At 39.4% G+C, this 12,131-nt stretch overlaps 1 protein-coding gene across 1 annotated transcript in view; it reads right to left on the reverse strand.

Annotated features, from left to right (window-relative positions):
- The window catches only part of ALKBH8 (alkB homolog 8, tRNA methyltransferase), a 46,046-nt gene extending 38,258 nt beyond the window's left edge, over window positions 1-7,788 (reverse strand). Inside the window, exons 1-5 of the mRNA XM_009276953.2 lie at window positions 7,654-7,788; window positions 4,632-4,872; window positions 3,451-3,582; window positions 2,464-2,559; window positions 741-845 (exon numbers count right to left, since the gene is read on the reverse strand). Of these exons, the coding sequence (XP_009275228.1) occupies window positions 741-845; window positions 2,464-2,559; window positions 3,451-3,582; window positions 4,632-4,872; window positions 7,654-7,785 (706 nt within the window). The 5' untranslated portion in view covers window positions 7,786-7,788. The remainder of the gene's footprint in view (window positions 1-740; window positions 846-2,463; window positions 2,560-3,450; window positions 3,583-4,631; window positions 4,873-7,653) is intronic.
- Window positions 7,789-12,131: the final 4,343 nt, after the last annotated feature.

Below are 12,131 nucleotides of genomic sequence, written 5' to 3' on the forward strand. Positions count from 1 at the left end.
GCGAGCACCTCCGCCAGGTCCCTCAGCACTCTCGGGTGGATCCTATCCGGCCCCATAGACTTGTGAGCGTCCAGGTGGCATAGCAGGTCATTGACTGCTTCCTCTTGGATTAGATGCTATTCCCTTCTGATTTTCAGTTAAGTTATACTGGTTTGGCTGGGATAAAGTTAATTTTCTTCACAGTAGCTTGTATGGTGTTACGTTTTAGATTTGTGATGAAAACAGTGTTGAGAACACAGGGATGTTTTAGTTATTGCTGAACAGTGCTTACACAGCATCAAGGTCCTTTCTGGTTGTCATGCTTCCCTGCCAGCAAGTCGGCCAGGGGTACACAAGAAGTTGGGAGGGGACACAGCTGGGACAATTGACCCTAGCTGACCAAAGGGATATTCCATACCATATGACATCATGCTCAGCAATAAAACTAGGGGTGAGGTTTACTGGGGATGCCATTGCTCAGCGACTGGCTGGGCATTGGTCGGCTGGTAGTGAGCAATTGTTTGGGGGCTTTTTGCATCACTTGTTTTTCTTTGGGGTTTGTTTTTTTCTTTTTTTTTTTTAACTTGTTAAACTGTCTTTAGCTCAACCCATGAGTTTTCTCACTTTTATCCTTCCAATTCTCTCCCCTATCTCAGTGAGGGGGAGTGAGCAAGTGGCTGTGTGGTGCTTAGTTGCCTACCAGGGTTAAATCACAATGTAAGGTAAAAAGCTCAAAATTTTTGAAGGACAAATAAACTTACCTTGTCCAGGTTCATACTGATTTACAGTCAGTTGATCAGGTTTATGTTTGATATATCCCTGCTTCAAGCACTCCTCCAAGAATAGGTCGCAAATTTCAGGAAGACCTAGTTATAGAAACAAAACCGTAAGCAAAACAGGATAGCTCTTTACATTTTTATCCTTTCTTTTTACAATAAATATAATAACTGGACAAAATACATAGAAACAGCTTCATCGATACATAAGTCCATCTTTAATAATGATCACTCTGCATTTGCTGTAACGCACACATTAAAATTGAGGGCCTGGTCTGCAAGTCCAGTATATTTTTAATATCTCACAGTTAGAAAGGCCATTCCTCCAAAGCCTCTGCATTCAGAAGCAGATCAGGTCTACTCCTTACAAATGCAAACTGCACTATATTGCACATAAATAAAAGCATATCAAATCAGAGGCAAATTTTTCACCAACTACAGTAAAAAACTTGCAGTCAAGAAGCAAAATTATTATGCAGAAAGTCAGAAGTTGTGTAGAGAGCTCCCTCAAAAAATTTACTCCCTAAAAATCTGTTACTGAATTAGATTAAATATCACCAAAAAAAATCTGCTGAAGTTAAACTGGTTTTGAAACAGGAATGAGAGTTACAGTCCTTCACTGAATCTTTGGTTTGCTATTTTACCTGAGGACTTCACTGTAAAATTCTGTTGGAGGTAACACCCACAAACATGTTAGTAACAGCCCTTTCATTAATCTATTAATTTTTATTTTTTAATTGTTCTCCCCAAATGAAGTGTTTATGCTTTTCACACACATAAAATATTCTAGGTGTGAGACTAGAAAACAGCTCAAATATCAATACTTTTATGATTATATAGCGTCACTGTTAAAACCACAGTGTAACCAGAATCCTCCTGTTGGAAGCTACGTCCACCCCAGTACACATGCATCACTTTAATAATTTTTATTTTTTAATTGTTCTCCCCAAATGAAGTGTTTATGCTTTTCACACACATAAAATATTCTAGGTGTGAGACTAGAAAACAGCTCAAATATCAATACTTTTATGATTATATAGCGTCACTGTTAAAACCACAGTGTAACCAGAATCCTCCTGTTGGAAGCTACGTCCACCCCAGTACACATGCATCACTTTAAACACCTTCAAGTTTTATAGGAATTTAACTCCCCTATTTTACTATTTTTAAATCTAAGACTATAAGATGACTCACTCGCTTTGCTCTGACTCACAGCTCTCAACTCCAAATAGGAGTTATTCAAACCTTTTCAAAATTGCTTTCACTCCAAAGGAAATTTTATTTTGGTGTGCATCCAGCAAGCTTCAAGCTAGTCAAGATAAATATATACAGCAATATATGTCACAACCCCCAAACAAATGAATACTTAATTTATAACACGTAATCGTTTTATGAAACAAAAGCTAAAAAAGAATGACAATTACTATCCCAAAAGCCTTATTTGACTGGACCTTAACAAAGGGCAGCAACCCCTGGCTGCAAGTGATTGGAAAACAAGCTTCATGCACTCACAGTAATTTGGAATGGATCCCACTGAAAAGCACTGTTCAGTGTGTGCTTAAGATATAGTAAAGGCTCTTCTTCTATTAGAATCTAACCTCTCCTTTAATTAGAATCTCACATCCATATCTCAGTGAGGCTTAAAGGCTTTATATAATGGTTCAAACATCAGTGAGAAGTAAGTATGATTTAAAAGGGAAGTTCTCACCTCCAGGTAAAGGTTTGTCTTTATCAACATTGTTGTTATCATAGCAAAACTCATATCCAAAATGCTTTACTCTTCTATGCTTTAAAGTCTTCTGGGCTGTAAAAACACACAAGTCTAAAGTAAGGTTAGACTACATAAAACAGTACAGACAATTTGCTATGCTATGCTTCCCTATTCCATCTGACCTGTTAAACCTAAACATTCTTTAATAACACTGTTGAAACAATGTGTGTGACCCTTGTTCTTCATGGCACACACTTCTGCCTTACTACGTTTTGTATTTGCATCAGGCATCACATTCACTGCTGTCTGAAGTCAAACTGATGGTGTTTTTGTACATGCAAGAAGTAGAGAGTACCAATTTTCTTGAGCCATGTTTAATGCATCTTTATTCTTGCCCTGACCTCTGAATTTGCACTTGATTAATATCCTGTGGATACAGCAGGATCCTTCACTTCCACAAATTACGAAGTTACATGTTAGCCAAGGTCAATATAACCCTTTATGTTGTTCCAAGGAACAAAATTTACACAGAAACATTGAAGTGAATTCCAAGAACAATTATTTTGTTAACAGATTTAACTCCACAGAGCTCAAGTGAAAGCACAAAAGCATCCAGAATGTGTGTCTCTCTGACTTTTTTTTGATTTAAGAGAAGACACAGCTCCTCAGCTGGACATCAAATTACAAGGGTAACCTTCACAAAACAGTCCTGTGCTTGGCATAAGACACCTAAAAAAGACTTCAGTTGTTTCTGGATGCAGGAATACTATTTAAGTAAATCCATACCAGAATATCAATTCAGACCACTTACCCCCAGGAGTTTACCACTTGCAATTTAAGACCCCATTTCTAAAATACTAAGAACAAATACACAAGGATTTCAAACAATACATTTACCAAGACGTAGACTTCTTGAAAACTGAAACTGTAGGAAAAAAAGAGCATAAGGGTATGGAAGGTCTGGATTTCTATGGTTTTGCCCACCATTTTGAGCATCTTCATCTCCTATCCAGTCAATACTTTCCAACATCCTCCTTTCTTCCTCTGAAGAAATAATCTTTTCAATGACCATTAGGCCTGGAGGCAAGCTTGTAGGAACAGCATTCTGCCAGAGAACTAGGACGTATGGAAAAAGAGAATATTGTCACTGTTTAGAGAAAATGAAAACGTGTTCCGTATAGGGATATTGACTATGTTTGAGAATACAGTATAGCTGTAGAAATATCTACTTTAATGATACAATGGAGCCCTCACTGGGGTCTTATTTGGTGAACGAATGATCTCTTTTTGGCATGACAAAACAGGATAAGGCCCAAGTTTTGCATCATGAAAAGCACTCTCTAAAAATTCTACTGCATAAGACCAACAAGACTCCACACTGTTCAAACGCAAAACCACTTGTGATTTTCCTGTCAAAATAACACTAAAAAGAATTTCCCAATCACTTCAGGATTCTACCTGCATTTCATTTTAATTTTCTAGAACTTTGATGATTTACCAAATCACCAGATTACTCTGTCCAGAGAAGCAATCTGTAATCAACTATGGAAGAGTATAATGCAATACCCAGGTGAACACAAAATGTTGGTGATGTAGGGACACTCAGTTTGCTATCCTAATAGCTTAAAAAAAGCTATTAACTGGCAGAACGTACAGACCAATACCAGGAACCCTTTTCACTAGACACTATAAAAGCTCATAGAAAGAGCAACAGTTCTTGTACTAAATAGCTTACAGTCAGCCATAAAAAAAGCCTGGAGAGAAGGGGAAAAAAAAAGGCCAGAAATCTTATTGTGCCTACTTTCCTTCTTGGAGTTGAGATAGAGATCGCAAGACTAATGTCACACAAGAAATCCAGTGAACTATCCCAGAGATCTCCTGGGTCCCAGTTTAGCTCCTTAATCACAAAACCTTCATATGCAGTATTGAATGGTCTGGAAACTACCTAAATCCTTTTTCCTTTTGCCTCCAAGTAAAGGAGTTCAAATTAGAGCATCCTATCATGAAATACAAGGAGCACAGATTACTTCATGTCCTGAATCTTAGATTCTGGCTTTCATTCTCTTTGTCTACTTAAAAAGACTACTGTGCTTTTAGCTATATTTACAACCTAGGAAGTAAAAGCAAAGGGAAGTTGGATATATAGGAGAGCAGAAAAATTATACCTTTTTCCACAAAATTCATATATAGAACAATGTTTTGGCTAAAGTCTTCCAGTGTTACTTCTTTTCCATTAAGGGCATCGAAGGCTTTCTTGGCTTCTTCTGTTGTCCCATATTTCACAAATGAATATGGTTTGTTCGGTGGCATTAAGAGTGTTTCCACCAATCCATACTCTTCTACTATCCTGAGCAGTTGGTTTCTACTCATCCCATTACCAAGACCAGCATTGGCAATAACCAGGCTCTAATTGAAGAGGAATTTAAAAAATGGAGAATTAGTGACTAGTGTTGGTTCATTTAAAACTAACACCCTACCAAGAGAGCAGCTCTATAAAGAAAAATTAAGTAAGCTGATGAGTACTTTTATGTATTCCACACAAGATATTTACATTTCAACAAGCTTGGTATATGAGGCTAAGGCAACCTTTGTCTGCTCAGCACATATTCTGGCAGAAAAGCTTGCAACCTCTATCAGAGATACCTCCTCAATTAATATGTGTAGTTACTGTTACAAGAGCACTTAAGCTTCAAACCGGCATGTGTGCGTCAAGTGCACTGCAGGCAAACAGCGACACTGGCACACATAATTTTGGAGGTTTCTAAAAACGGAATTTTTCCAGAGACCGGCTACCACTAACAAAAACAAACAGAAAAACCTTTGAAGGCTGTGATTCTTTTTTTTTTAAGAAAGGTTTTCTCATCTTTGCCAAGGAGTCTCTCCAAGCATAGAGAGATTGATATTCCCAGTCCCACCTCATGCCCCCCATACATCAGGTTCACCAAAAAAAAAGCAGGAGCCTCTAGAAACAGAGGATCTAGTTCTGCTCCAGCGCTCTTATCTGAAAATTCTCCCTCTTGTTTTTATAAACAAAAGGGATTTATGTCCCATCCTTAGTTAACACAGATTACTTCATGCACCATGCCTAATTGCTTAATTCTATGCTTTCATAGTGATTTATGTCCAAAATTATCAAGGAATATCCAGTTTGTGAGGACTGTTGCTGGTTTGCCAAATATTAGAAGAAACAACAAAACAGAACTTTTCGAAGGACTATTATTCAAGAAATAGCCTTCGAAAATACATGGAGCTTTTCAAAACAAATTAACAAGTTCTTTTGATATCTAAATAGCTATATGCCGTAACTGGATGTTCAATCTAATCGTGGTGGTTGAAAGACGTTTAAGTCCCTTATTAAGGCCAAATGAGGATGCAGTCTTGAAGTTCTGATTGAGCTCCGGTGACTCCAAACAGACAGCAATAATTTATTCAGATTGACTCCACGTAATACCTTTCCAGAAAGCTTTCAGACAATCTTTTCCTTAAAGTCTATAAATGTTCTATGACCTTTTCTGAAGGCAGCTGGTAAAGTGTTCAATTGTTTCAGATAGCATTTTACTTCTCTAAAAGACAGAAAATTAGGTTTAAACCTGAAGAGAAGGATTATTAAAAAAAGAAAAATTTATATAGTGAGCACGCCTGAGGTACTGCTGTAATTAGGCCTATTGCGATGGCTCTGTTAACTCTTGTTCTTAGCACTGCATCAGGCTGTCCATTACTTATCACATTTTTCAAAAGTGATCACATTATTAACTATTGTTATTTTCTAGAATGTTATTAATGGGGAAGCCCGTGTGTGTAGAGGAAACGCAGAGACTCAAACCAGTGCTTTCACTGGCTGGGGGCACTTCATCTACAAAGACCGTCACTACACAACAGCAGCACATACAGCAACTGATCACGTTCTCCTAACTGAGCAATTTCGATATAATCAGACTCTTGCACAAAGCCTGAAAGCACTTTCTGTATTCTTGACACAAGTTTATCACTAGCACTATGATTTTATTTCATACACCACTTATTCAAATGTTCTGTCATCAGTGAGGATCTTGCTGGACCCCAGAATTACTCTTTGGACAGATTAGATGGATAACTTGGTATCTGGGGCAGTGTCGAGGGGAACAAGTCCCGGACTACAGACCCATTTCCAAGCAACACTAGAAAAACACAGTCCCTGCTCCAAAGAGCTTACAATATATACAAGATTGCTGGGTCATTTTAGCATATGCTAAATGTGAAATCTGAGTGAAGACTAAGCCCAGTTTTGTTACAAAAAAGTATAAAGATCTAACTGATGTTTCCATATTTGAATGGGGAGAATCGGCAGGATCAAGATGAACAAGGCTAGAGTAAATGATACTGCTCCACAGTGTTTCAAGCCATTAGCATCTCCCCACAACTGACAGAGGGAAATTATAAACTCTCTTTCTAACTTCTTCCCTTTCTGTCTGCAAGTTCCTGTCACTTACTTTTTGCTACACCAGTATCTGCAAGGTCACCCTCTGATCTGCTGTAACTCTCTACGGTGGCAGAAAACTACAGATCAAAAAGCTGAGTAGTCTTCTGTTAGGTTAGGGAATAAAGTGGCTTATGGTAAAGTTCATTAAGCATCATAAGAAAGCAGAACTCCCTCCTATCTTGTCCCCTTTTGTGAAAGGGAAGAGAAAGTTGTCCCCTTTTCAACAGCTGTAAGTCAGTCAACCAGTTCAACTCCCACAGAACCACAGCCTAAATCAATTTAGGTGAAGAAAACAATGTGGAAAAGATTTCTAAGGTAGGCATGTTTTTAACAGGGAGTTTAAATGAGACAAATCATACTTGATAGAGAAGTATAGAGGAAAGAAAGATACAAAAGCTAAAAGCTAGAGAAGAAATCACACAGAGAAAGAGAAGAAAAGTTTATCTACTTCAACAAGGTAACATTTCCCATGCTTCCTCCCCCTCCCCAACCCAAGAAACTACTGTTTCAGATTAAAAAAAAAAAAACCTTATCCGAAGGCCAAAGTCTCTCCAGACATTAAACTGCTGAAGTACAGTTCTGCTTTGAAATCAAAGAGGCACAGAAAACCCTCAATCTCAGGAAGTGCATTTTGGAAGAGAACTGCATTTTAGACAAAGCATATGTGAGAATAGAACACAGATAAGCAGCATTTTCACACTACCAACAAAATCAGAACTGCCAGTCACCTGTGTGGCATGGGAGATGCACTCAATGCCTTCATGTCTCATCAATGTATGCTGAGCTCTGACCTGCTTCCTCAATACCTTCTTCTTCATTTTATGGACTTTCAGGTGATCTTTGCTGGTTTTAACCTCCATGCTGGTGATCTGGGAAGCAGAAATAACAACACATAGTAAGTGTCCTGCTTGAAAAATTAAATGTTTCAGCCTGCTCTAGAGAGATAGCCTCCTCATCTCATATGTAAGCTCTAGGATAGCAACAGGACTTTCTATAATTCCAGATTTTATTAATTATTTGGGGCTGACAAAAGCGAGTCTGCAAAGTACGTTCTTCTTCAGTCAATAGCACGGTTTTCCCCATCTCTGAAGCCTTGCTATTAAACTCTCTTTTATTAAGAGGATCCCTCCCAAAACTAAAGCTTTATAAAGACTGCCATGATGCTAGATTTCATTTTCCAGTTTTTCTCTTCCTCTTCACTCCTTTATTCACAATATCATTACATCAATTTGTAGTTTTTAACCTGCCTGCCCCTCCTGTTTTCACATAGTAGTTTCAGTTAATTTCCTTCTGTCGTGGTTTAATCTCAGTCGGCAACTAAGCACCACGCAGCCGCTCGCTCACTCCCCCCCACACCCGGTGGGATGGGGGAGAGAATTGGAAGAGCACAAGTGAGAAAAACTCGTGGGTTGGGATAAAAACAGTTTAATAATTGAAATAAAATAATAATAATAATATGATAATAATAATAATACACAAAGCAAGTGATGCACAGTACAATTGCTCACCACCCACTGACCGATGCCCAGCCAGTCCCCGAGCAGCGGCCCCCCCCGGCCAGCTTTCCCCAGTTTATGTACTGAGCGTGACGTCACATGGTATGGAATGTCCCTTTGGTCAGTTTGGCTGTGCCCCCTCCCCGATTCTTGTGCACCTCCAGCCTTCTCAGTCGGTAGAGCATGGAAAACTAAAAAGTCCTTGGCTAGTGTAAGCATTACCTAGCAACAACTAAAACATCGGTGTGTTATCAACTTTGTTCTCATCCTAAATCCAAAACACTGTACCAGCTACTAGAAAAGAAATTAACTCTATCCGTGCTGAAACCAGGACACCTTCTTTCTACAGTCTCTCTAGGGCAGAACAAGAGAAAAAAAATATATGTGGAGCTGCCATGTATCGTCTTAGCTTCTAGGTTATTCATGCCTCACCAAATGCTTGTATTGGAGATGAACTGTTCCCATTTAGCTCCTTTTTCCTAATTGCCGCTTTCAAGTAAATATGACATTTGGCAAAAACTTCTTTTTTTGAGAGTAGAAAAATGTGTTCAATACTTAGATGTCCAAGAACTAGCAATGAGGATGCTCCACACCTCATTTAGCACATCTCCCAAGGCCAAACTTCACGCAAGTCACATTCCTCTCATGAGAAGGAACAGAAAACTGTGTACATATATTAACTATTGAATTTAGTGACAACACAGCGTTTACCTACCATTGAGTTACTTAAGGGTCACTGGCCTTCTCCAGATTTTGTTGCATCTTTTGCCACTTCTCGTCTACCGCTATACTGAGATCATACAGTACCTTCCTACATCCCTCTGAGCCTACTTTCTTTTCCTTTCTCCCTTCCCACTTCCTTCAAACCCAAGGGAAGAGTCCAGACCTCACTTAAGACTATCACAAAGCTCCCAGACGTTGATATGGCTAGACTTTGCCGTTCTCTCTTTCTCTCCCTATAGCATAATCCCTTACCCATATTTTAGGGGTTTCTTCTCTTCTTTCCCAAAAATCCTCCTAACAGTACAGGTGGACAATCCAACTGCAGTTGTCTGTCCTTTTCCATCCTTTTATTATCATTGGTCTGATAACAATCCTTCCACCTCATCTTCGCTTCACCTCAAAAAATGTTTTTGTTTATGTTTTTTTAAGAAAATAAAAGAAGAAAAAAAAAAGAACTATGCCAATCACCACTATATTTACTTATTTAAATGTGTCAACTGCTTCAACAGTCGGTCATCCACTTGTATACCTTCTGGCTTGCAAGGCTGCATAGCTGCTTCCCAACACCTGAACTGCAGACACAATCATGATAACATGACAATGTATCACAGGAAAATTGTAAAGGTAAAAAAAAAATCATATTAGTATTTGATGCAACTTTGTATTGAATGACTTAGCAAATATTTTCTTTTAAACAAATGCAAATATGCTAGTAAAATTGTTATAAAAATATTAGAGTGTTGCATAGGAGCTACAAGTATGTATTCCCTGTGACTGCTGCAGCACTACCATCATCAACATGCACAACTATTAACTGCACTGAAACAGAAAAATCTTTGAAGGGAATCAGAATGACAAAAGCACCCAGTGGAAATAACAGATTCTAATCCTCCAAAAAGGAGCAGAATAAATGCTGCCAAAGACGACTCAGTCTTTTGCCACTCCTTACCATTTGTTGGTTCTTCCTCCTACCCTTGCTCTTCCACTCCCAAACCCAATTTTACAGCAGTCTCAAATGAACTAAAACACTTGTCAAAGAAAATTAATTGGCAACAACAATTCCAAGCAAACCTAGCAAGTTACTGGCATGGTAGGCTCCAACAATTCTATCCTGAAACAGTTTCAGATGCCTGCTATCAAGTTTGAGATGGCACATGCATGGCTGTAACAGTTTGAACCCCAGCCTCCTGGCCAAACAGCATTACTCAATTTTTTACACATATCCTGACCACATAAAGACCACATTTACATCTGAGCCTGACAAAAAAAACCTAATAAATTACTCAGCACCAAGATTCATCCTACCACCGCTAGACTCTTGCCAGTTCCTAGGGTCTCTTACTCAGAGCTAATTCAAGCATAACCATGCTAACATGCAAAAGAGGCAAAATATATAAGAAAGAAATCTCCCTAGCGACAAAACTCTAACAGGGTACAGTTTCAGGAGAAGGAGGAGACTACTGAAATAATTATTTCATGTGACTTCAGAAACATAAAGCGTAGAAGCTGGAAAGATTAGTGGGTTATAGAGCCAATCTTCCTTTCTGTGAAATTGTTTATTACAGATTTCTTAGCAACTGTCTCCCATTTCCCTTCAAAGCAATAGTGCTCGCTAAGGGCTTTTTGCATATTTTACATCTCTGCTTTTCTCTCTTCCCTGGCTGAATGTCTTGGTACTTTCTTAAATAATTATTTTCCCTTCTTGATGGCAGACCTGCACACAGTCCGCAGTTCATTCGTTGAAAAAACCACACTTGCTTCTAAAGAAAAATAGTTCAAAATAGTTTTCTTATTGAGGATTCTTCACTTAATCTCCAACTAGGGTTAAACACACAGAGAGCAATGGTCCCCTTAACCTTCATTAGCTAAATAATGATCAAGAAATCTCAAACCTGCTTAGACAAAAAAAGCACAGTGAGACACAAAAAAACCCAACAAAAGATAAATGCAAAGGTACCCGGGGCGGGGGGAAGTCTCTTGAAAAGAGGCATGAAAAGGTGACATCAAGTACTTTCCCCTAAGTGCATCTAATGGGTTACCCTTACCAGGATTCATCTGATTTGCAGGCTTGTTCAACAGCAATCTTACCATGACCAAGCTGTCCAATTAACAGGTTTGGTCCAAAAGGCTTGGCCTGCCCAACTTTATTTGCCATACACAGGTGAACAAAGGCCAATAGCTTTACAGACCGCCCATGTGCAGGTTCTTATCTTCTGGGGAGGTGGACAAGCAGCTTCAGACTACTTCACAGGAAAGTACAGGAGAGACTTATCTTTGATTTGGTGAGGTGGAGTTACAGAAAGGAATAAGAGTATGGGATGGGTTTACTCTTTGGAACCATGCAAATCTGGTTCAGAAGAAAAAGCATTGAGGCTACGTACATCACCCTTACCAGTCAGACCACTGTCATGCAGCCTCTGCAGAACAGACCCAGCGAGAAGAAATGGATATCGAACTGAAAGGCTCAGGCCTCTCCCACAACATCTACACCTCTGCGCAGTGGAAGACTCCATCTGATCTCAGGAGAAAGCAGCTCTGAGTTTAGTCAGGCTTTTAGTCGGGTCCTCGCAAACTCCCACATTCTCCAGGCAAAAGCCAAGAAGTCATGGCCCAATATTTGGCAAACTAGCACAGAAACTGAAGTTGAAAGACTACTTTCCATCCTTTCATAACCTCTGAACTAAACAACAGAACAAGGGACAGATAAGGTGTGACTCAGCTGCCTAAACAACGGCATTTAAAACTGGCAGAGATGCCCTACCCCATGGCCTTTCACCTGTTGCTCAAGAAGCTGAAGACCTCCCCTACATGCTGTGTCACGCTTGCCAACATCACCCAGATGCCTCCGGCGCCTGAAGGCATCTCGAACAGCGTTACCTGCATTGCTGAGACAGCAGAACCTTCCCTTGGTCTCTGTCTGAGCTAGGCCTAAACTCTGCCTTGTCTGTTGCATCATTACCCAAGGCTCAATTCTGCAGGCACAGAAG

Source organism: Aptenodytes forsteri, unplaced genomic scaffold (assembly GCF_000699145.1).
Source record: "Aptenodytes forsteri isolate BGI_AS27 unplaced genomic scaffold, ASM69914v1 Scaffold354, whole genome shotgun sequence".
NCBI lineage: Eukaryota > Metazoa > Chordata > Aves > Sphenisciformes > Spheniscidae > Aptenodytes > Aptenodytes forsteri.